The following is a 23,248-nucleotide window of genomic DNA, read 5'->3' on the forward strand; positions in this document are numbered from 1 at the left end:
CTTTCTTGAATTCGATGTTACTTTCGTAATTTTCCAGTCTGTTGGGATCTTTGCACAACCTAGGAAATTTTAGAAGGTTACAACCAATACATCTACTTGTGGTATTATCAGGTATTGCAGTACCCGAGAGGCTGGAGACCATTGGGTAAACCTAGGAGTTTACCATTGGCTGTTTGGTATGTAGCTCCGCCCTGACAGGCGAGATATAAGAACAGGTGCCGTCCCAGCAGCCCTCTTTCTGTACCGGAGCTGCTGGGGAACAGATCTAGTCTATTAAAGCCTTCAGTCATGTTACAACCTCATCTTTGAGTTTAATTGATCGCGCATCACTACTATTTCTGCAACCACTTCTGTTCAGACCCGAGGATGAAAGCCATCAGTTCCAGGGGACTTGTCTGCCTTTACATCTAGTAGTTTAACTAGCACTTGTTCACAAGCGAGTGTGATTGATTGAAGTTCTTCCCTCCCTTTACCTCTAGATTTTCATGGAATTTTTTAATGTTTTCTACAGCGACCAGACACAAAATACCTATTCAATGTTTCCCCCATTTCCTTATTTCCCATTATTAATTCTCCAGTTTCAGCATCTGAGGGTGCTCACTTTAGTAATTTTATATTTTTTAAATACAGAAACCCTTACTATCTTTTTTTATATTTCTAGCTCGCTTTCCTTATACACTAATTCCTTCCTCAATATTGTTTTTAGTTGTTGTTCGCTGGCTTCTAAAATCTGTCCAAACCCCTGACCTACACTAATCATCACAGCATTATATGCTTTTTCTTTCAGTTTGATACAATCCTCAACTTCCTTAGTTAGCCATGGGGAATGCATCCTTCCCATAGAGTTTTTCTCAATGGAATATATTTTTGTTGAGAGTCATAAAGTATCTTCTTAAATATCTGCCACTGCTTCTCTATTGTCCTATCTTTTAACATAATTTCTTGTTTCACTTTAGCCAACGCTATCCTCGTACCCTTATACTTTACTTTATTTAAGTTTAAGATACTAGTATTAGACTCACATTTCTCATCTTAAAACTATCATGTTATGACCCCTGTCACCTGGAGCCTCCTTTTACTATGAGGCCATTCATTACTCGTGTCTCATTGCACTTCACCTGTCTCATTGCACATCACCACATCTAGAGTAGCCTGTTCATTGGTTGTCACTAGAACCAAGCAATTATACTGAATACACTCTCTGAACCTATCTTCCAGGCTGCCTTTGCCAATCGGATTAATCTACTCTATAAGATTAAAATCGCCGTGATTGTTGTAGTACCTTTATTATACGTCCTCATTATTTCTTCCTGTATACTCTGTTCTTCAATTTGCTACTCTTGGGGGCCAACAAATAACTCACAATAAGTGATTTCTTGGGTGGGATTCTCCATCCCACCAGACCCGTTTTCTGGCGCGGCGCACCCCTGCTGGCAATGGGATCCTTCGTCCCAGCAGCCGGCCAATGGGGTTTTCCATTGTGGCCACCCCCACTCCATCGGGAAATCCACGGACGTGGGTTCGGTACCGGCGAAGCAGAGGACCCACCGACGTAGAATCCCGCCCTGACCTTTGCTATTACCCAAACTGATTCTCCATCTTGGTCTTCAGAACTTTCTCCATTGTACTAATGTTACTTAATTAACAGAGTTACCCCACTCATGTTTTCCAGCTTCCTATCCTTCCAAAATATCAAAGAACCGTGAATATTTAGATCCCAGCCTTGGCGTCATCTACAACACTGAAATTGCTCCCAGGTCATACATATTTATTTCTGTTTGTGCTATCAATTCATCCATTTTGTTATGAATGCTGTACGCATTCAGATACAAGGCTTTGAATTCTGTCTTTTCACTATTCTTGTGAACTCTGATCTTACCTGCTGTTGTACTCTACTTTCCTCCACACTTATTACCCATCTTGCTACCCTTCTCTATTACCTTTTGTTTTAATTCACCACACCTCCCCTCATGTGATCCTTTGCGCCTGCTATTTAATTTAAAGCTCTCTCGACCACCCAGGTTATACAACTCACCAGAACACTGGTCCCAGCCCAGTTCAGGTGAAGTCTGTCCCAATGGTGCTTCTCCCTTGTTCCCCAGTTCTGGAGCCAGTATCCTATGAATCAAAACCCATTTCTCCCGCACCAATCTTTTAGCGACAGAGTTAATATTCTATTCTTGTATACCCTACATCAGTTTGCTCGTGACCCCGTAGTAATCCAGAAATTATAACCTTTGTGGTTCTTTATAATTTAGCCCCTAACTGCTCATAATCCCTCAGCAAAACCTCTTTCCCAGTTCAATCTATGTCATTAATACCCATGTGGACCACAACAGCTGGATCCTGCCCTCCCATTGTAACTTTCCCTCCAGCCCTGAGCTAATGGCCCAAACTCTGTCGTCGGACAGACAACACAGTCTTCTGGATTCGCACTCTTGGCTGCAGAGAACTGTGTCTATCCCCCAGACTATGTCCTCTACTTCAGGCTGAAATAAGGGAGAAAAAGGAGCACTTATTTTTCTCTCAGCAATGAATTTCCATGTGAAACAAATTTTCCATTTTGCATTTGGTGCATGTCGCAGTTTGGCGTAGTCTTCTCTGCGTGCGACACTTTACTTCACTGGACACCGGTTAGAAAGCAGTACAATCTTTGAAGAAGTAACAAAAGGCACAAAGATGTATTTGAGAATCCTTTTAATGACTCTTGGACAGAGTGGGCATTTCCTTCATGGTTCACCCATTCATTACACCTTGCGTCTGGTGGAAGACTCTGGAAAACATTGTTGCTGCTGTTGGAGTTGCCTTTCTGGGGTTTCTACCACTCCTCCCGTCACACCCTATGTGATTTTTAAAAACTATTTCACAGAATGTGAGTATTGTGGGCTAGGGCAGCATTTGTCGCCCATCCTTAATTGCCCTTTCAAAGGTAATAGCGAACCTCCTTTTGAATCGCTGAAGTCCATGTAGCATAGGTACATGAACAGTGCTGTTAGGGAGTTCCAGGATCTTGACTTAATGGCAGTGAAAAATATTAAAGGATATAATTCCAAGTCAGAATGGTCTGTGGCTTGGAGGGCAAATTATAGGTGATGGTGTTCCCACGCACCTACTGCTCTTGCCTTTCTAAGTGGCAGAGGTCACACATTTGGAACGTACTGTGGCAGGACCTTTGGTGAGTTGCTGCTGTATATCTTGTAGATGGTACACACTGCTGCCACTGTGCATTTCTGGTGGAGGGGGTGAAGGTTTGAGATGTCAATAAAGCAGGCTACTTTCTCCTGGATGATATCGAGCTTCTTGACTATGTTAGATTCACACTTATCCAGTCAAGCAGAAAGCATTCCATCACACTGCTGCTGACTTATGCCTTATAGATGGTGGACAGGGTGTGGGGAGTTTGGAGGTGAATTACTCACTGCAAGAATCTTAGCCTCTGACCTGCTCTTGTAGTCACTGTATTTATATGGCTAGTGCAGTTCAGTTTCTGGTCAATGATAACCGCCAGGAAGTTGATAGTGGGGGATTCGGCTAGGGTCATGCCATTCAATGTGAAAGGCAGATGGTTAGCTTCTCTCTTGCTGGAGAAGGTAATTGTCCAGCCCTTTTGTGGCGTAAATGTTACTTGCCAATTATCAGACCAAGCCTGAATGTTGTTCAAATCTTGTTGAATATGGGCATGGTTCAGAATCTGAGGAGTCATGAATGGTGCCGAACATTTGTAGGATCACCGTTGAACATCCACACTTTTGACCTTGTGGTGGAGCGAAGGTCGCTGAAGAAGCAGCGGAATATGGTTGGGTCTAGGGTACTTCCTTGAGGAACTTCTGCCTTGGGATTGAGATGATTGACCTCCAACAGCAACAGCCATATTCCTTTTGTGCTCGGTATGACACCAATCAGTGGAGAGTTTCCCCCGATTCCCATTGACTCCAATTTTGCTAGGGCTCCTTAATATCACACTCAATAAAAGGTTGCCTTGAAGTTAAGGGTAGTCACTCTCACAAGCCCTTATGTTCATGTTTGAATGATGACTGTAATTAGATCAGGAGCTGAGTGACCCTGGTGAAACTGAGCACTAATGAGCCTGAGGAAGGAGCAGTGCTCCGAAAGCTAGTGATTTGAAAGAAACCTGGTGGACTTTAACCTGGTGTTGTAAGACTTCTTACTGTACTAATTAGCAGGTTATTGCTAAGCAACTGCTGCTTGATAGCGCTGTTGATGACCCCTTCCATCACTTTACAGATGATCAAGAGTAGATTGATGGGGCAGTAATTGACTGGATCTGATTTGTCCTGCTTTTTGTGGACAGGCATACCTGGGCAATTTTCCACATTGCTGAATTAATGCCAGAGCTACAGCTATACTGTAACAGGTTTGGTGGTGGCAAGCTAGTTCTGGAGCATAAGTCTTGAGTACTATTGTTGGAATGTTATCAGGACCCATAGCTTTTGCAGTGTCTTCAGCCAATTCTTGGTATCATTGGCTGAAGACTTGACATCTGCGATGCTGGGGAACGCCGAAGGAGGCCAAGATGGATCATCCACTTGACACTTCTGGCTGAAGATGGTTGCAAATGCTTCAACCTTGTCAATTACACTGATGTGCTGGGTTCCCCCTCATTGGGCATGGAGATAATTGTGTAACCTCCTCTTGCTGTTAGTCCTTTAATTGTCCATTTCCATCTGGGTGAAGCAGAAAATAATTTTATCGTTAATGTATTAGTTGCAGTTGTGCACACTGCTGGGCCATGTTTTTTGGGTTCATCAGCTCCAATCACATGGATTATAGGAGAGTTATTAGCCAGCTGTTCAAGCACCAACTGCTCTTACCAGCAGATGCAGAGAAAACTATATGGCACACATTATCCATGACAATTCTCACAGAAAATAATAACTATAAATACTGGGACTCTTGTACCTTACAACAGCAACTTGCATTATGTAACACTTTTAACTTTAAAAAATCCCAGGGTGCTTCACATGAGGGATGATCAGGCCACATTTGACTCTATGCCACAACAGGAGATATTTGGGCAGGTGACCAAAAGCTTGGCTAAAGGGGTAGGTTTTTAGCAGAGAGTTAAAGGAGAAGATCGACCAGGAGAGGCAGAGTACCAAATCTTACAGAGCCACCCATGATGGAGAAATTAATATAGGGGATGGACAAAAGGTGAAAATTCAAGGAGCATGGAGATCTCAGAGTGGTATTGTACGAGATTACAGATATAGGGCGCGATTCTCCGGAAAGATTTCTAAGTGTGGTAACGAGCGAGAATTGCTCCGAGTCTCCCAGCGCTCAGCCCAGCAAAGCCAACAATGCTATTCAACATTAATTGGTCCACTTAATGAGGCCTCACTGGCTTCTCGCCGCAAATGAAGGCTCGCCAGCCGATTCGCCGGGACCACGCTCGACAGCCCCCCGCGAACATGGTCGAGCAGCACTTAGGCTGCACTTGCTCAGCCAACCCCAGCAAGCTTGCAACAATGACGCCCATGAGACTGACCCCAAGATATGGGGATGCCGGTCTGGGGGGGCTCCTAGATGCAGTGGAGGCCAGGAGCGATACCCTGTTCTCCCGAGGGTCCCACAGGGTGAGCCTTAGGGCAGCCAATGCTGCTCGGTGATGTGGCGGCAGCTGTGAGCTCGGGGAGTATGACCAGGAGGACTGGCTGGGGGCATTGAAGGTTGTGGGATGAGGTAAGCAGCTGGCTGCCTCCACCTCTGATGTGCATTCTGGGGAGATGCCTAGACGTAGTGGTAGAGCTAGGAAGGCCAAACCTGTTGAGGATCACTGAGGGCACAGGGAGGGAGGGGGTGGGGGGGTAGGTAAGGTGGGAGGGGGTTGGGGGATACACAATCGGGAGAGTGGGGACTTGTATTCCACATTAAACACTCTTGTGCACAACCAGTATGATGCCTCTGTCACTTCCGCAATGCGGGCCGACCATTTTTTATTCATTCATGGAAGGTTGGACATGAGTGTCGCTGGCTGGGCCAGTATTGAGTGCCCATCCCTAATTTCCTTGAGGGGGCAGTTAAGAGTCAACCACATTGCTGTGGGTCTGGAGTCAGACTGGAGGTAAGACACTGCGAGGTGTCCAGACTGGGTAAGGTTGGCAGATTTCCTTCCCTGAAGGACATTAGTGAACCAGATCAGTTTTTACAACAATCGACAATGAAATGAAAATCGCTTTATTGTCACAAGTAGGCTTCAAATGAAGTTACTGTCAAAAGCCCCTTGGTTTCAATGGTTTCATGGTCATCATTCGATGTCTGAACCCTTGGCCCATTTCTCCAGGCATCTCCCCCTGCCCATGGCACCCACCCACCCTCCAGATGTGGACATGTCCACGGAACTCTGTCCCATCCCTGGGTGTTCAGATATTGGCTGCTGTGTGTAGTATTGTCTTCCGCAGTATAGAAGCACAGTATCCAGGCATCAAGGTGTGATTGGGATGCTAGGCAATGACTCTCACATGTTACGTGGCTCGGCTACCCACGGGAAGTCACTTGGGATATGTGAGGAGCTCGCTCAACCACGATTGCCAAATCCCTACGAGCAATAACCTTCAGCCACACGGCCAGAGGCCTCAGCAGTAGGTGGGGTTATGGGTGGTCGGTGGGGCAGACAGGCAGGGAGATGGGTTGCTCCAGGAACGGGTGCACATGATCCAGGGGTTGGCATGGAAGTGCCGCGAGCGGTTGTCCCCCCCAGCGGCACACCACTGCAGAGGGTCTCCCCCCCCCCCCCCCCCCCCCCCCCCCCAACCGAGGATCCCCCACCTCCCCAATGAGCACAGAAGCACCCCCGGGCTCTTTCCCTGTGAGGAAAGATGGCTACTCACCTCCTCGAATCCCAACAAAAGCCCTTCCGCCAGGTTCACGTTTTTCAAAAGGAGTACTAATCGGCGGCAGCATGACCACTTGCTGGGGAGGCCGCTGAATGACAGGAGATATTGGATATGGGGTGGCTCTCATTAATTGTATGGAAATAGGGCTAAAGTGCTGATAATTGGTGTTTCGCCACGCTACAGCGAGATCCAGATTTTGCCTACGGGAGCGGGCCGTTTGCATTGCAAACTTACTTGAGGCTTACTGCCTTGTTCTAATATGCAGATTTGCCATTGTGGGCGGGATTCACCTCGCAGTGTCTTGCAAGATTGCGTTGAATCTCACGAGGCGTTGGGAGCCGGGTAGATCCCGGGAGCGGGGTCTCCCAACTTTCAACAGCCATGCTGCACCGCGGAGATAGCTTGCCGGCACAGAGTGGCCATAGGATCACGCCCAATATTTCCTCGATTGTAGAAAAGCAGCATAAACAACATATTGTGTCTAAATATCACCCTCAGTGGAGAGAAAGGTTCCAAAGTGATTCACAGGAATGCAAGTAGACAAAATTCAGGAGCATCAGCTCCTTTTTTAAAACAGTGAATGTGACACCCAGCTGAGTTCTACAGTAATTGGACCTTCCCATCATTTAGATGGTGTACAGCTGCTGCTGGAAAGACATTCCAGTTGAAAGTTGATCCTTGCTCCCCCGCCAGAGGCAATCAGCAAAGAGGAAAGGCTTTTTATTGCTGGAGCTTATCTCTGTAAGAAGGTTCGAGAATTGAACTGCTGTGAGTGACTACTTATTACCATTGGTCCAGAAGGCTAACACATGTTGCAATTCAATGTCACTTGTTCAATCTACTAAGAGCAAGAGGTAGAGCTGACAGCTGGGGAAGGTTGTGCCCTGGTAAAGGATGTGTCAAATCTACACCCAGGTTAGCTTGCTGCAAAATGTAGTTATTGTGCACTTCCTCTTTTGTCTCTCCAGAGCTAATGAACGGCCAGGATTTGTCACTGTGGAGCACAGGCTGCGCGAATACTACTACAATGTGTCAAAAGAATAGAACGCTTAACAATAATCTCACAGAGAAACCTTTGAACAGGACTCAAAAAGATTTTTATTTTCTATGCTATTCATATGCAACTTATACTCATTGATCAATATAAAACTGCCTCATTACAGGTTTAAAAATGGCTAACATTTGGCGGGGGAAGGATGGGTGCTGCAAAGGATGGAATGATTTATTTACACCTGGGAGATCAGGAACTTGGGCGCCACCTGGTTACTCCAGGATTCTGCCTATTTGCTGTTGCCCTTTAAATTCTAATTGGTGGGTGCATGATCTTCCAGCCATGTGGAGAGGACTGTTTGATTGAGTGGTTCTACGAGTTGGATTTTACCAGCCCTCTGGTCATGAGTTGGGAGATGTGGAATTGTGGCAGAAGGCACAATGGGCAGCATCCTCCAGAAGTACAACATTCCTTCAGTAATGCAGTGCGTCTCTGGCTTGGGGCTAGGGTGATGGCATTCTGCCACATTTGTGCTGGCTGAATGACCTCCAGGAATATGAGGGATTTAGTGGAATGAACGTTATATTTTGCTTTAGCATGGTGCGAAGCTTTTGAAAGCACCTTCAATTCTTAGTCAGAAGTCTGTGGGCGGAATTTTCCCACAATTTGTCAGAGTATCAGGCCCTGACTGAAAACCAGCATGTAATTCTCCAGATGCACAGCCGAGTTCTCAGACTAGATTTTCTGGCACTCTGGGGTGGGGGAAAAAAAAAATCAGGGGGCGTAGTTTATGCTGTCAGTTTGGCGGGGTGGGACCTGATAGAGCTGACAAGATGTCTCCGCAGAGATCGGGCCTCCATCTTTTATAGGACAACCCAATCAACAGAGAGTTGAAACTTCCCCTAGCACCCCCCACCCTTCCACAAAGGTACTGCCGACTCTTAGCCCCCCCCCCCCCCCCCCACACCCACCGGCACAATCACTGGGGGCTCTCCTCCCACCACCCCCCAATGACCAACAACTACCACCATGGTAATGCTGGCACTCGCACCCACTCAATGCCCGCTCTCCCCTCACTGCCCACTCTCCCCCTCCTCCCCGTGACAGCAAGTTCTCTCCTCAATGCCTGTTCCAATCTTCAATGGCTCCTCCCCATTATTGCCCCCCCCCCCCCCCCCACTCCCCCCCATAACAGGAAATGTCCATCCTGGCACTGCTGCTGGCATAGATTGGTACAGGCTGGCACTGCTGACTTGTGCAAGGGCATGCTCCTCTCCCCACCCAGGTGGAGGGGGGTTGTATAATTACCTTTCAGCCCCCAGGGGGAACTGCTCAACTGATGCACGCTTTTATATGCCTGTTGGAAACACCGGTGAGGTATGACTATTCAGTGAAGGGGGATCATGTGGCTCGTTAATAATAACATTTATTTAACTGTATTACCATGAAGTTCTTGCCATTTGTGGGCAGGAACCTTGTTATATCATTGGCGAAGGGTGTGGAAAATCATGAAACACTATCTCACTGGCGAGAATCATGTTTCCCGATTCTGGCAGGATTTTGAGCCCGCATCACCATTCTTGCTGATGGCTAATGCAGGTGCAAAATCTCCGCTTCATGTTGAAATCCCACTCCAGGAGTTAGCATGTCATCTAGTTTGACACTCCTCTGCAATAGTGAAAGAATGTATTGTTGGAGGGTGCTGTCTTTTGGGTCAGTTGTTAAATCGAGGATCTGCTGCTGGTTTCAGTGGTTCAGATGGACATTAAAAATCTAATGATATCATTTGAAGATGAGGAAGGAGTTTTCCAGTGTGCTGGCATGCATTCTTCCGTCGATTAACACCATAAAACATATTAACCTCATTGTTGTTTGTGGGATCTTGGACATGTGCACAATTACTTCTGTTTTCTTATTTAACAGCAGCTAGTTCAAAGTAGTTAATTATATGTGAATTGCTTTTGAGCAATTTCCGAATGATATGATCAAGATGTTTGTATATTTGTAAAAGCTGCCTGAGTGCGTAAGGCCCAGATTTTCATCGTCAAGGCATGAATTGCAAGTCGGGATATTTCCTGATGTTGTGATCCTGCCTCCAGCCTGGCAGTGCCAGCCCACACTATTTTATTGGCAGGATGGTGGTGGTGGACTGGAGCCAGGGACATCACTGCCCAAAGCAGGCCCAAGATGGGAATGGAGGTGGGCAATGCTGAGACAGGCGGCTTAGAAACCTGCCTGCATTTTCTGGGACATCGGCCCAGTTCAGAACATGAGTTTTAGACACCATAGCCTTTACCCCTTACCCCCATCCACACCCATCCAACCATCACACCCTTCATAACCCCTGTTCCTTCTCCATAACTCCCTGCCCCTCCATATACCCCATGACCGCTCAATATCACCATGCCTCCTCCATATCCCCCCATTAAAACATATGTAGTATCCACTATGGACAGAATAATTAGCTCTATAATAACATTGGTAAGTCTTTGAGGTGCATGTGAAATTTTCAAACAAACAGCCATTGTACTCCACTTCATAAAAAAATCCTAATTCTGTTAAGAGCTCATAAAACTGTCTGTCAAGTACAAAGCCATTTAAACACCACTTGAAAAAACCTTAATCCTCTTAAGTGGTCATAAAACCTTCAAAATAAACAATGAACCATTCAAAAACCTCTTTAAAAAACAATCTTCTTAGGAGATCATAAAATGGCAATCAAAACAAAGTTCACAGTCCCTTTCATAGCTGTATGAACACTTCCTGCTGAGCCCAATCCAATAGTTGGTTTTGGAAATCCACCAAGCATTCTTAATTAGATTTCATTGCACAAATATGTCAGCAAAGCTTTCAGAGCTGAATATATGAAAGCTTTTGAAGTAATATATGGTCATCTACTCCAGTGCTTCAAATGATAACCAGATGGCTAACGTGGCAATCAATGAAAGATCAAAGTAAGGATGCAATTGACACAGTTAAATCTGAATCTGAATACTGTTCAATGCAGGGAAGCACTTTACCTTTATGATAATGTACCCTAATGCACCTGAACACTTTTCCATTTTCACAATTCTGGTCAAGTTAATATTGCTTACCTTTTAAGACCAAAGTCATATCATTAATCACTGCATGAGAAGCATATTTAATTTTCTAAAATTCATGGCATGTGAAGTTGTCAACGCTTTAGAACTTACTTGTCAACAAGCTCCTGACTCCAGACTAGGAGTCCACCAAAATAGCTGCCTCCGCCGAGGTGTCATGAACAACTTTGCCTCCCAAAATGGCACCGACTCCATGAAAATAGCAAGGACCCAAATTTCCCACCAACATAATGAAGCCGGCAAGGGTGGGAGTGCTGTTTGCAGGCTCAATACACACAACCTTATCCCAGGCCGCTAAAAAACTTCAGCGACAGGAATGGGGGCAGGAATCCCAGGATCAGGTCCCACCCACCATTTTAAAATCCCACCAGCCCTCTACCCTGACTGCGGAGGTATGACGATCCAGCATTTTATGCCAAACATTACAGCTATTACAAATTAAAGCTTTATTAATAATGCTGGAAGTGTAAGTATTACAAATTGGCAATCTAATTTTGGTCACGTGTTCAGGCATTAATATCCAAAATGTTACTGATTTGTTTTGTGCCTGGTTATTTTGGGGTTAGATTTTCTGTCCATCGATTATGAATAGACATATATCCTATCCTAATTGGCACAAATACCCACAATTATTTGATTAATCACATTTGCATCTGATTGCTTATTTTCTCTCCTCAATGAGCCTACATGGTCCATTTCTGAGTCACGTGAACATAGAAAATCAATGGGCACATAAGGACCAGCTGGTCCATTAAGCCTGCCCCATATCACTTTGGCCAGAGCACCATGACTAAACACACACACCCTCCCCGCCATCGGCAGCCAATTAGTCCTGTGAGCGCACCAAAAACAAACAGAAAAAAAACACGGCCCATTAGGGAAAGCATACACTTGACAAATCCTTTCCGACTACCTCAGGTGATTGAAACAGGTCCAGGTGATCCCATGGGCCCAGGAAAGACATTCACCTTCTATTTGATGAGAGTTCTGCGTCGTCAAGAATTTTTCTCTTCGAATCCCTGAGAAATGTCATTGCAATGATGTCATGTGAAAATGATGTAATCATGTGCCTCCATGCAACTTATATCATTGTGATGTGTGCTTGTAACAAACTGAAAACATTTACAATGTATTTTTCAGTAAGGTTGTGCTTTTTAAGGCTGGAATTACAAATGATGTAGCATTGCTAACATAACATTCCGATAGAGGGGAGCAAGGCGTGAAACAAGCCCCATTTCTATTTAAAAACCAAAAATGCTGGATAAACCCAGCAGGTCTGGCATCTGTGGAGAGAAACAGAGTTAACATTTTGAATCTAAATGATCCTTCAACAGAACTTCCACTTTGCAGGTCATTCCACTTTCTATTGCCAGTTTCAAAGGAGTTTGCAATCAGTTTTAAAACCTTATAAAAATTCTCATATAAAATTCTGCTACTTTCTTTATTAGGCATGGGTTTTGATCTGTGGCATTGGAGTAGTGGAATGATGGAGTGGGCTCAGAGGCATCAGTGACAGGTCAGTTGTCCTCCCCACCCAGCTAATCTGGAACTGGCCTGCAGTCATGTTTCCCACTATCAGCTAAATTTCATTTTCTTGACGTGTTCCAGCTAGATTTCTGTTAGTAATCAGTAGCTCAGGAAACGATGGAGCAAAATGACCTCCGCTGCAGTATTCTCAATCTTTCAGTAGCTTAAAGGAACATGGAATCTCAATGACCAAAGGAAATCCGAAGCCTCTGATTAGGATAGCAACATTGCTCTTATTTCTTGCAATGACCACTGTGGGCATTTACATTTTTACACCCATTGTTTCTTGCTTAACAAAGTGTGCTTGCCTGTGTGCCCCTGCTATTCCTAGCAACCCCGCACCTCTCAGGATATAATGACAAAAAAAATCAAAAAATGTGACTTACAACATAATTTACTCATAATCCTCCTCACAAATGGGCAGACACTTACAATGGGTCTGAGATGCCGGGAATATAAGTGGAGAACGCAAGGACCTAACTCCGAGCACCTCACCACCTCTGTCCACCACGGCTCCTCAAATAGTCTGTGGAGGGGGGAGCAGTGTTAGAAAACCTAAGTCACAGTTAAGGTATAGGAATATGAAATACAGAGAGACGTAACAACTGGCATCAAACAGCTAAAAAAAAAATAGTGGAGGAAATGCAAAGAGATAGCGTGAATACATTATAGAGGCAAATAAAGAAAAGTTTGATGGACCCCTGATTGCATCCCCCTCAACGTTCAGTTCAGTAGATTGTAAGATGACCCAGTCAAGGTGAAAATGAAAGCAGAATTAGAGAGAGAAGCTATTTCCTTTGAGGTGTTGAAATCCAATTCAAGGGCACACAATATTAAAATGAGAGTTTGCTGATTTAGCACTTTTCACACAAAGGAAATTGGGGAACTTCCTCCCCCAAAAAGCTGTGATTGCTAAGTCAGTTATAATTTTTAAGACTGAGATTGTTAGGTTTTTGTTTGTTAAGGGCACCAAGCAACATGGGTCAAGGGCAAATAAATGGCATTGAGGTACAAATTAGCCATAATTGCCTTGAATGACCTACTCCTGTTCCGAGAGCTCTATTTGCTGATGCCAGAGTTGTAGAGAAGACTCAGTCCCAGCCAAAAAGGTCACTGGACAAAGGATTTGAAAAATATTACAATGTAATCGCTTAATAAATTATGTCAATATTTTCTCTATTTCCGTGCATTTTTGAGGGAGTCTTGTCCACATGGGTAGACAAAAAGATATTGGTCAAAATTCCATGCCCTGCAGAAAGCGAGAAAGGAGATGGAAATCTGAGAATTTGCTGGATTGACGTCAGGACCTTCCCACCTTCACTGGAAGTAAGTCCTGGGTGGGAAGGCCCATGGTTGACCTTCCCACCCCGCCTCCACTTGAGTACCTTAAGTGGCTAATTATCAACGACTTGAGGGCCTCTTCCCACTTCTAATGCCGTCTTCTCAGCTTCAGATGGGCCTTCTGATATGCAGCCTGCAAACCTGGTAACATTACACGTGAGCTGTAAGGGTTGGGTGGTGTGCCTGAATCTGCACTACTCTGTGCATGATCAAGGGAGTGGGCATGGGTAAGAGAGTAGCTGCTGATAGCCATCCCCGTGTTCTTGCTGCTGGCCCCCATTATCTCCTTGCCCTATCCCCATGAACTCGACCCCACCAGCCTCCCCCAACAGCACTTACCTTTTCCTGAGTCACTCCACGATCCTGTGACGCTGGGGTTTTTTCCAGGAACAGCCAAGGCCTCCTCCGTGGAACTGCCAAGAGCAAGAACTTCCAGCCTCTGGCCAGTTGTCTGCAAGAGTCTACAATCTGAAGGAAAGCCCGCCGTTATCCACTATACTGCCAGATGGGCAGTAGATACGGTGAGCCTTCCTCCTCAGAACCTTTCAGGCAGTGTGCAAGACACCTGTCAAGAATGGAAAATTCTGCCCATCGACAAAATCACCAGGGAAATGCAGGGATAATATATCCGGGAAATTTTCGATAGTCAGGGAGCATAATTCTGACAAACCAGTATTAAAATATTTTCTTTTTGTGGTCTAATTGTTCTACAGATGTGCAAATATTATTAAAAATATGCTTTTTATTATTTGCAAACCTAAAGAAGTTAGATTGGTGTTATTAAAGGAGATGTCTTATCCTATTTATAACCAAATCCACCTTCAGGTGATCCATACTGTGTTGTGCTCAGAAATAACTCAAAACTGCATTTTTTTAAAATTTGGGTTTTAGAACAAAGAACAAAGAAAAGTACAGCACAGGAACAGGCCCTTCGGCCCTCCAAGCCTGTGCCAACCATGCTGCCCGTCTAAACTAAAATCTCCCGTCTAAACTAAAATCTTCTACACTTCCTGGGTCCGTATCCCTCTATTCCCATGCTATTCATATATTTATCAAGATGCCCCTTAAATGTCACTATCGTCCCTGCTTCCACCAGTTCCTCCGGCAGCGAGTTCCAGGCACCCACTACCCTCCGTGTAAAAAACCTGCCTCGTACATCTCCTCTAAACCTTGCCCCTCGCACCTTAAACCTATGCCTCTAGTAATTGACCCCTCTACCCTGGGAAAAAGCCTCTGACTGTCCACTCTGTCTATGCCCCTCATAATTTTGTAGACCTCTATCAGGTCACCCCTCAACCTCCGTCATTCCAGTGAGAACAAACCGAGTTTATTCAACCGCTCCTCATAGCTAATGCCCTCCATACCAGGCAACATCCTGGTAAATCTCTTCTGCTCCCTCTCTAAAGCCTCCACATCCTTCTGGTAGTGTGGCGACCAGAATTTAACTCTATATTCCAAGTGTGGCCTAACTAAGGTTCTATACAGCTGCAACATGACTTGCCAATTCTTATACTCAATGCCCCGGCCAATGAAGGCAAGCATGCCGTATGCCTTCTTGACTACTTTCTCCACCTGTGTTGCCCCTTTCAGTGACCTGTGGACCTGTACACCTAGATCTCTCTGACTTTCAATACTCTTGAGGGTTACTGTTACCTAATGCACTGTAGAAAAAATGACAGTAGGGGGTACACACTCCTGATCCGTGTTCACGATATGGAACCATGGCTGCCGCTAGTGCATATCAGAAAATCATGGCCGGAATTCTCTGACCATTGCGATTCACTTTTGCCGCCTGTCTGCAGGTTTCCCGATGGAGTGGGGTAGCTTCAATGGTAAGTGCCATTATAAGCAGTGGGAATGTAGAATCCAGCCACCAGCGATTGGCACGCCGCCAAGAAACGTGTGGCTGGGGAAACCGGAGAATCCAGCTCCATAAGTAGACCTGTCACCTACATGCCAATGATTTTTTGATCTCCACTGTCGGAGGATGGTGGTGGGGGGGGGGGGGGGGGGGGTGCCTCATCGGTGCAGGAATCTCCTGCCCCCACCCACACTGATTTCCTGGAATCAAAGAATCCGGACATGAAATTATTCTGTGATTGATAACTTTCGCCAAATTATAAACTTGGGTAAGGACTTGATGTTATGTTGAATAATGATATTCCTTGTAAGTCAAAAACTAGACAAATTAAGAGGAGCAATTTACTGAATCATGCACTTGGCTTAGAATCTCACCTGCAGGGCCCAGAAATTGGGATTTAATTTAATTTTTGGAAAAATAAGAGTTGGGAACCCCATTTTCAGACCCATACTCCCAGCAGATGGGGTTCCACAATATGCCTACAATTTTATAAAGGTGTCCCCATGACTGTTAAGCACAAGCCAGCAAAAGGAATGTCATCAAACCAGAATGCTTTTTGTAACATAAATAAGAACTACTTCCAATGGTGTAATAATGTAAACTTAGGTTTCTTTGTATGACTATAACCAGACTCACATCATTTCACTGCTGGGGAGCTGGAATCTATTTTATTGCAATGTAATTTTTTATGATTATAATTGTGATGTTCATTGAAATATTTTGCTAGTACTAGTGCAGAAAAAAATGTGTGGATTCAACCTGCAAAACTTCTTTAATTAAAAATGTGTAATTTGAATTGGTAAATTTGATCTGTTTCACAATCACATCTTGACCTTATGGGAAGCTGTTCTAGTGACAGGTTTGTTGAAGGTGAATTTATTGATGACTACTGCTTTGAAGTAAGCAATTCAGTGGTGACAAATTGTTGGCTTTTTATTTCCTCCAAGATGTCAGAACTTCTTGGGGTCATCAAATTGCATGCAGTATGGTAGATTTTTTCTGAATTTAGACTAGCATCCTGGCATAATTCCAGAAATAGGCCATAAAATTGGGAATGTTTCAGTATCACCTCCAGCTGGATTTCCCATTAAAAGTGATTTGAAATGCTCAAGATGCCCTCCTAAATATGAGTGAAAATATTGGCAGTATGAACAGGACCCAAGAAATCAGCCAGAGTTGGGCCATAACAGGTTTTACCTCCCCAGTGTTGAGTGACTATAGGGCTATGGATGAAAATTGCCCCCAATATGTCTACCTGTACTCCTAATTCTGTTCCTAATCTGACATTGTCCAGTTCAATGTAGTTTCCTGTGCTCAATTAAAGTTAAGACTTGTGTGGAACATAAACCTCAGCACACACCTTTTGGGGCTGAATTGCTTATTTCAGTGCAGCAAAATTATACAGACACCGGGCACCCAAATTTCTGTAGAAATTGTGCCAAATTCCCATTGTAAGTCCAGTAGCAATGTTTGTAAACAGGGAGCAGGTTGGGGTTCCAGCTGATTCCAGGATTTCCCTGTCTAACAGACAATCTCTGCCTCTTCATTGCAATGTGAGTCATGTCAGAAAGTGCAAGTTAGACCCCACCATGGATGGATCAGTGTGAGGGTGTGACCTGGGTCTTCAAAGTAAAGGGAAGTTTAAAAAGGACAAATACTGCTGTGTTTTGAAGGGAGGCCAAAGCCACCTCTCGCTGTCTGGAAATAATGGACAGGCACCAGATTCTACGAATTCATGGCCCATGTAGACCCTGACATTGGAGATACAAGTAAAGTGGGGCAAGATCCAATTGGACGTGCCATGTTTTTCAGATTATTAAATCTGTCTGAAGTAATAAACATTCTGGGCCTGACCTTACTAAAGGGCTGGTTTAGCACAGTGAGCTAAACAGCTGGCTTGTAATGCAGAACAATGCCAGCAGCGCGGGTTCATTTCCCATACCAGCCTCCCCGAACAGGCGCCGGAATGTGGCGACAAGGGGCTTTTCACAGTGATTTCATTGAAGCTTACTTGTGACAATAAGCGATTGTTATTATTAAAGAACTAGCTCAATTTGGATTCCAAAGCATTAAATTCCAGACATCGAAAACCTTGGCAGTCATCTCCTCAACCAACCTCATCCTCTAGTAACAAACAAACATTCATGCAACAGCATAATTCACTGGGCTATGAACCTATTAAAGAGTAATTAGGAAGGCCTCCTGTATTGGCTCAGAATACAAACAAATATAAATTAGACTTTTCTTAAAGAATCAGATATGCTGGTCAATGGGGAGCTGAGTTTTATTCACCTCACATCTTGTGCCACTTGTCCTGGCAGTTATACCACTCTCTCACTCCAACCATTTTGCTGCTACTTCAAGGTCTTAACTGACCACCCATCTTGGATGTTTCACTGCACCCTATTCAAGTCTTTTCCCATCAACCTGGCATTCGCTGCCTCAGCTCTAGGAATGCTTCTGCTGCTGTCAGAGGTCCCATGAATGCCTTCACAATTTTCTCCAGGATTGCCTGTTTGCTCAGGGCTCAACAACAGAACTGACTGCCCTACCAACCTCGACCAAGAACATATCCATTTTTGACTCTGTCTGCAGGGTCACCTCCGATGCTGATATTAGTCCCAGAAAGAGTGTCTGATTTGTCTTTTTTAAATAAATTTAGAATGCCCAATTAATTTTTTCCAATTAAGGGGCAATTTAGTGTGGCCAATCTACCTAACCTCCACATCTTTGGGTTGTGGGGGTGAAACCCACGGAAACACGGGGAGAATGTGCAAACTCCACATGGACAGTGACCCAGAGCCGGGATCGAACCTGGGACCTCGGCGTCATGAGACACTGATTTGTCTTTTACTAAATAAACTCCACCACCCAGAGGAAAAGACAGTGAAAATGGGGAAATAAGAATACTGGTCCAAACAGATTTTTCCTATTGGGCAGCTCACATCTATTTGTCTTTATAAAATTGTTAAGGCTAAACTCCTGAGTATCATTCTAACAAAGATTGCAATCACCTGCACTACTGGTCTAAGATCAGCTGTAGACTGCAAAACACTAATAAAGCATTATGTTGTAGGGTAGGCTGCTAATCGTTATGTGGCTGACAAGAGAGACCTGTGCATATGCTCTGCTTTACCCTGGTAATCCCTTATGTGTAGGCTGTTTTGAAGCCGAGACTGGGATTTTCTGGCCCCACCAGTGGTGGTGTTCATGTGTGGGCGGAGGGGACAATATATTGGGAGCTGAAAAATCTGTTTCTCAACAGCATGAAATAATGATAGGATCTTGCAGTCCCAGGCGGCATGGTGAAATAATGGCAGGTCACCATTCCCAACAAAAGCCATTAGGAAGCCATTTTAAAACTCATGATCAGGTTTCAAATGAACAACTGACCAAAATGACCAGAACAACCTCTTTGATCCTTTTGAAGAACAGATATGGATATACAGGATTGAGGAATGGGTGAGCAGAGCTGCAGGTCAGCTCAACTTGAAAACTAAAGGGGAACTCCAACATGCAGCTCAAACTAGACAAAGGCGATTGAATTGAAAGGGCTGTGAAGGGCAAAGGAGCTTTGTGCATGGAAGGCTTCTCGCATATAGCTTGCAAGGGCCATGGCAAAGATCAATGCCTCTCTACAGATACATGATACCGGAGGGACATAGACAATGGCAGGGTTAGTCCCTTCTACTTAGTGGGTGCACGCAGGCATTAAAGCAAATAGACACAATGAATAGATAACAGATCTCCTTAAAGTGTCAGTGTAGATATATTAACAAGTGTGCATCAATAATCACGACTGATAGTGCATCCATGCCAACTAGTAAAATCAATGCTTCTTTATTTTACATGTCCTGCTACTGTGACAGGGTGCTCCCCTGAAGTAAGGGTGGAGGCAACCTGTTTGTTGTCTTCGATGACTTTGACGGATGTTCTCTGGAGCCTCAAGGCCTGGAGACCCAGGCTTAGTTTGGGTCTTCTATTCTGGGGCTGGTGCATCCTCTGTGGTCCCAGAGGCTGGAATCAGAATGGCCAAGAACCCTCAAACAGTTCTGGGTGGTGGCACCAGGGGTGTCCGCCTGTCGCTCCTCTTCCCTTTGGATGCCTGAGGGCCCCACCCTGATTCTTTGAGATAAAGGGGTACCTGGAGGAAGGTTCAGGTGCCCTGTCCTCTTCTCGTGTAATCACTGTAAAAGCTCACTCATGGATACGGCGATGGAGTGGAGGTCTGTGTGCTTCTCTGGAAGAAATTGGAGTTCTGCTGGACCAGGTTCTCCCTGGCATCTGTCATGCTCGCACAAATCCCTACCACTTCATCAGCCAGCAGGCGGACAGCCTCCTCTACCCCATCAGCAACTCCATGAGGGCCCCCACCACTTCTGTCTGATGTTTCCCCATCTCACTATATTCCATCACCTTGTCTAGGATGTTTGTCATCTGACTCAGACTTAACTGAAGCCTCTTTCCCAGTAGTCCTCCAAGTGCTGCTCACCTTGGTTTTCCCTACATCCTCCTGCTGTGGACACATGTCAGTCATGTGTGTACTAGAGTGTAGACCCTGCCAGAACTAGATCTAGCGTCTCTGGACTGGTGGAGAGTGTAGGTGATTGCGGTGGCAGTTCTACAGGTACAATGTCTCCCTTATCCTCATCCTCCTCGCTCCTCTCCAGGCTGGAGTGGTGCTGGAACTCGGGTTTGGGGGCAGGCATCACCCTCTTCTTGCTGGTACCTATGATTGAAGGAGGAGAGAGTGAATGACTGCATGGGCTGCCTCCAACTTGGCACTGAGCATGATCCTTGGGTTTCTATGTCAAGACAGTAAGCGTGATCCCTTATTAGATGAAGGCCAGAAACCGACTTCACCACCTCCAGATGCTTGATCCCAATCCTCCCCTTCCAGCTCGAAATCAGTCTTTGAATAGTGTGATGGGCACCTCAACCTCTCCTGCATTTGTTGTGCGTTAACTTGTCCTGTGCAAGAAGAGGTGATATAGGTAGCAATTGCATGGTGCCCGTCTTCAGCAACAGCCCACTGACCACTGTGTGACATGTGAAAGATGCACCAGCGCTTGTGCACAAGGGTTCTTTGGCAGCGACCTCCAGTGTGGTGAGCTCCTGCAGATAAAAAGATACAATGGATAGAGCGAATGCTGCTACCTTCTATGCCAACCACCCCATGCCTGCACCCCCCTCCCCACCCCCCCTCCCCACCCCCACCCCCAACTTCCCACAACACGATATGAGCTGTGTGTGTTGCAAGGGCAAAGACCTGCGGTGCCTCTCTACCTACTGACTGGACTGCAGTGGGGCTGTGAGGCATCAGTGTATCAGTTTGAGATGGTCCTTGATGCATGGGCAGCACAAATGGTGGCCTTGCCACTGAGGCCCATGTCCCAGTTCTCATTTAGTGAGGTGAGTTTGAGTAGCAGAGTGTTCACTTACTCTGGCCGCGAGGATGAGGTAATTCATCCTTTTCCTGCAATGTGGGACTGTCTTCTGATGAATGCAGTTGGCACCCACCATCCTGGCAACTGCCTCCAGTGCAGGGTTGGTGGGTTGGCGACCATCCTCCCCCATTTCTCAAGTGGAGGATGTCTCTCCTTTTCTCCTTTACATTCAGCAGTACTTCCAGTGAATCATTGCTGAATCAGGGTGCCAGTACTCCAAGGGTTCTGCATTCCATGTCCATTAAAGTAGGTGCCCGGATATAAGAGTGCGCGTGACTTCCTGCCCGCCCTGCCAGGAACAAGGTTGGGAAACCCCCCCAGCCACATAATTAATAGCCCAACATTGTGATTCGTCACGATTTCCCACTGGGCGTCATGGTGGATAACACTCTCGCTTCCCACACACGCAACGAGACTTATGCCTGGAGCAGAAATTACCTCATTCCACACCATATGCCACATGGTATCAAACAAGGGATGTGAGATAGTTGAGCTTCATTTTGTTTGGTGTATTCATGGGTCAAAAGGATTGTGGGTTCAAGTTGCACTCAGACAACTCAAGCATATAATCTAGTCTGACATTCAGAGAGTCTTTAGGATGACATTGTAACCGAGGTCCCCCTCAGGCAGATGTAAAGGTCCCAGGGTAATATTCCAAGAAGCGCAGGGTAGTTTCCCAATTAGAATCTTAGAATTGACAAGTGCAGAAGGAGGCCATTCAGCCCATCAAGTCTGCACCGGTCATTGGAAAGTGCCCCCTACTTAATCCCACGCCTCCACCCTATCCCCATAACCCAGTAACTCCACCTAACCATTTGGACATTGAAGGGCAGTTTATCATGGCCAATCCACCTAACCTGCACATCTTTGGAATGTGGGAGGAAACCGGAGCACCCGGAGGAAACTGTTACCTGGACATTGTTAATTCCTCAATCACCATTATTAAAAATCTCGATACTTTTCTCATGGGTTTTTGTGGAACTTTGCTGTGCACAAATTGGCTGCCACGTTTGCGTAAGTTTTTGCCTAACTGGGACTAGGGGCATGATCTAACCGAATGGGAAGAGAGTCCTGTAACAAGCACGTTTAGCCAGATGTTTCCCAGCGCTCACAGTGCCAAGAAACACCACGCTATTTAACCGGATCTGGTTATATTCAAGGCCTCAGCGGGGTATTCCCCGACGAGGCTGCACTTTGTCCCATTTCCTGCACGAAGGAGCTCCACTCGCTGGATCTCCTCAGGACAGGAGAAGATCGGGCTACGATTTCTAAATGCCGTCCTGATCTCTCGAACCCCGAACCTTCCTCAGTCCCAACTCACCTATAAGGGGGTCCTCGGGCCCCCGCGTCACCTCGCGTACCCACACAGGGCACCCCTAGGCCCAATCTAAGGTGCAAGAAAATGACACTGCCCTTGCCAACTGGCAGTGATACCTGGGCAGTGCCAGGCTGGCAGTGCACAGATGGCACCAGCAGTGCCAGCCTGCCCAGAGGACAACACCTTGGAGCCTCCAATAAATATCTTGGGAGACCCCCACGGGTCCTGTTCTGTCTGGTCCCAGTTTATGGAGACCAACACTGAATAGTGCTTGCCCAAGGTCTCCGAGGCAAAGGGGTTAGATCCCAGGGCCTTGGTAGATTGTGGGAATGAATATTAGAGTGAGACTAGCTGTCTCTAATATGCAGATTTGCAAAATAGTGATCTTGCCCACAATGGGTGGGATTCAGATCGGGACATCTTGCAAGATCGCGTTAGATCTCATGAGGCGTGGCGAGCCAGATAGATCCCGGAAGAGGGATCTCCCGGCATCTACCGGCCGTGCTACACTGCTTTTCGGGCACAACACGGCCATAGATCTTAAAAGTACTCTATTCGCTGTGAAGTCTGTTCGGGCTTCCTGAGGATATGAAAGTCATTTTATAAGTGCTGTCTATTGCTTTCACGCTCTTTCTAAAATGATGTTCCTAAAACTACACAAAGTGCTCCTAACTGTGTCCAATTTGATGCCTTTTACAATTCTTTTCCACAAAATATTTTTATAAAACTTTTTTAATAAATACAAAACCATAAAACAAAACAAACACCCAAAGACAGCAGCATTAACACCGCGCCCCGCCCCCCGCTC

General features: G+C 45.6%; 1 protein-coding gene across 5 annotated transcripts in view; it reads left to right on the plus strand.

The window, feature by feature from the left end:
* Positions 1–16,471, plus strand: part of syk (spleen tyrosine kinase) — a 458,870-nt gene extending 442,399 nt beyond the window's left edge. For all 5 annotated transcript variants that reach the window (XM_072516819.1, XM_072516816.1, XM_072516820.1 and 2 more), the window contains one exon: positions 7,823–16,471. In XM_072516819.1, the coding sequence (XP_072372920.1) occupies positions 7,823–7,898 (76 nt within the window). In that variant the 3' untranslated portion in view covers positions 7,899–16,471. The remainder of the gene's footprint in view (positions 1–7,822) is intronic.
* Positions 16,472–23,248: the final 6,777 nt, after the last annotated feature.

The sequence above is a fragment of the Scyliorhinus torazame genome, chromosome 9, assembly GCF_047496885.1.
Source record: "Scyliorhinus torazame isolate Kashiwa2021f chromosome 9, sScyTor2.1, whole genome shotgun sequence".
NCBI lineage: Eukaryota > Metazoa > Chordata > Chondrichthyes > Carcharhiniformes > Scyliorhinidae > Scyliorhinus > Scyliorhinus torazame.